The sequence below is a fragment of the Callorhinus ursinus genome, unplaced genomic scaffold, assembly GCF_003265705.2.
Source record: "Callorhinus ursinus isolate GAN/ISIS: 27379988/994484 unplaced genomic scaffold, GSC_fseal_2.0 scaffold2250, whole genome shotgun sequence".
Taxonomy (NCBI): domain Eukaryota; kingdom Metazoa; phylum Chordata; class Mammalia; order Carnivora; family Otariidae; genus Callorhinus; species Callorhinus ursinus.
In genome coordinates, this window is record NW_027399304.1 from 5,985 (window position 1) to 8,202 (window position 2,218).

The following is a 2,218-nucleotide window of genomic DNA, read 5'->3' on the forward strand; positions in this document are numbered from 1 at the left end:
AGAGTCCTTACCTGATAGCTCCGCTTCTCTGACTCCCCCCGTGCCTGTCCCCACTTGGACTTGCATGCGTGTGGTCTCTCCCTGTGGAACCCAGTGACTTGGAGCATGGTTTGGACCAGAGTCCGCTGAATCCTTTCTCTGGCCTTGGGTTGTGAGCGATGCATTGCCTTTGGGGTGTGTCTTCCACCTTTCTGCATTTCCCTGGTTTCTGTGTGAGCCACAGGAGGAACCAGCCCTGTCCTGTCTGGGGTCAGGCTGAGGTGTCCCAGCAGGAACAGGGGTCTCAGCCCCAAGACTGTGCCCATAATTCCTAAAGTGGCCTCTCTGATTACGTCTGATCTGTAACCCCCAGGCATTTCAATATCAATTCTGTGTCCAATAAATACAGAAGGAAACGAGTTCCCTTTGAAAATAGGGGGGCAGACACAAAAGCCCCTATTGCATGATTCCACGTACAGGAAACACCCAGGAAAGGAACAGAGAGAGAAAGCAGCTTAGGGGTCGCCAGGGGCTGGGCTCGGGGAGAAATGGGCAGGGAGGCCTTCTGGTTCAGGGTGTCCTTTGCGGAAGCAGATATTGTGCAGCAATGTTCTGTGGTGCGGTGGCACAGCATTGGGAATATAATTAATGCTCCAGACTTGTCCAACAGAAAGCAATTAATTTTATTTAAAATAAGTAATAAACAGCGTAGAGGATAAGGAAAGATAATATAACAGTTAATATGTACCAGAGAGAAAGAACACAGGGGGAGGGGATGAAACAATCTGGCGGGGCATCAGGGTCGGGTGATGGAAATAAGGGTAATTGTACAAGGGGCTCTCCCCACGAGGATGTGGGCTCTGGCTGTGGTTCTCGGAGCCCTGCAGGAACAGGAGGATGGGCAGGGCCAGATGCAAGAGCAGGGACAGGGGCCGGATCCATGGTAGGAGCTGGGTCATGGGCAAGTACAGGAGCACAGGCAGGGCCAAGGGAAGGGCCCGCGGCCCTGGAAAGCAGGGGAAGTGGCATGGGCTCTGGCAGGGGCAGGGGCAGGAACGGGGACACAGGCAGGGGAAAGGGCATAGGCTCTTGCAGGGGCAGGGACAGGGACAGGGACCCAGGCAGGGGAAAGGGCATTGGCTCTGGCAGGGGCAGGGGCAGGAACGGGGACACAGGCAGGGGAAAGGGCATTGGCTCTTGCAGGGGCAGGGACAGGGACAGGGACCCAGGCAGGGGAAAGGGCATTGGCTCTGGCAGGGGCAGGGGCAGGAACGGGGACACAGGCAGGGGAAAGGGCATTGGCTCTGGCAGGGGCAGGGACAGGGACACAGGTAGAGGAATGGACAGGTGCAGGGGCAGGAGGTGGGTCATGGGCACGATTGGGTGCACATGCAGGGGCAGGGAAATGGGTAGGGAAAGGGGAAGGAGCTGGGTCAGAGGCAAGCACTGGAGCACAGGGAGGGGCAGGGGAATGGACAGTTGCAGGGGCAGAAGCTGGGACAGGGGCAAGAACAGGAATACAGGCAGGGGCAGGGGAAGGGGCAGGACTTGGGTCAGGGGCCAGAACAGGAGCACAAGCAGGGGAAGGGGAAGGGGCAGGTGCAAGGGGAGGGACAGGGTCGGCAGCAATGGCACATACAGGAACCAAGGCATTATCTGGGTCAGGGGCAGGGACAGGGGCACTGGCAGGGGTAGGGACGGGTCAGGATCTAGGGCAGGAGCGGGGTCTGGGGAAGGAGCAGGGCCACAGTTCGGGGCAGGCAGAGGGGCACTGGCTCCGGCAGGAACAGTGGCAGGAACAGGGGCAGGCTCTCCTGGCACAGGTTCTCCAGCAGGCCCTTCCTGGTCGGCGTCAGGCTCTCCGTGGGCAGGTGCCGGGTCAACTGCCGGCTCAACTGCCGGCTCCTGGTCTCCTGCTGAAGTCTCTGCAGGCACCACCCCTCCCTGCAGAGCTGCTGATGGAGTTGGAGCCGGCTCTAGCTCCTTAGGTCGTGGAACATCTGTGAGAGGAGAAAAGCTCACCCCCGTGCCTGCTCTCCGTGGGTATTTGCAAGACAGAGCCCAGCCCAGAGCCTCCCAGAGAAGCCGCAGCCAGGAAAGAGCCCTCCCCAGGATGTCTCCCCGACTGCAGTCCACCCGCTGGGTGCTCTGCACACAGTCTTTGCTCCTGGCCCCACACCAGCCTCTCGGGGCTCCTCCCTGTGGCGCCAGCCCCGACCCGTCCCCAAACACCCACAGG

The 2,218-nt window shown here is 59.9% G+C and overlaps 1 protein-coding gene across 1 annotated transcript; it reads right to left on the minus strand.

Annotated features, from left to right (window-relative positions):
• Window positions 1-547: 547 nt before the first annotated feature.
• LOC141372189 (uncharacterized) lies at window positions 548-1,979 on the minus strand (the record flags this gene model as incomplete). Its single annotated transcript, XM_073890699.1, has 1 exon — window positions 548-1,979. A coding segment is annotated over one exon (1,313 nt), but the record flags the coding sequence as incomplete, so codon positions are not given.
• Window positions 1,980-2,218: the final 239 nt, after the last annotated feature.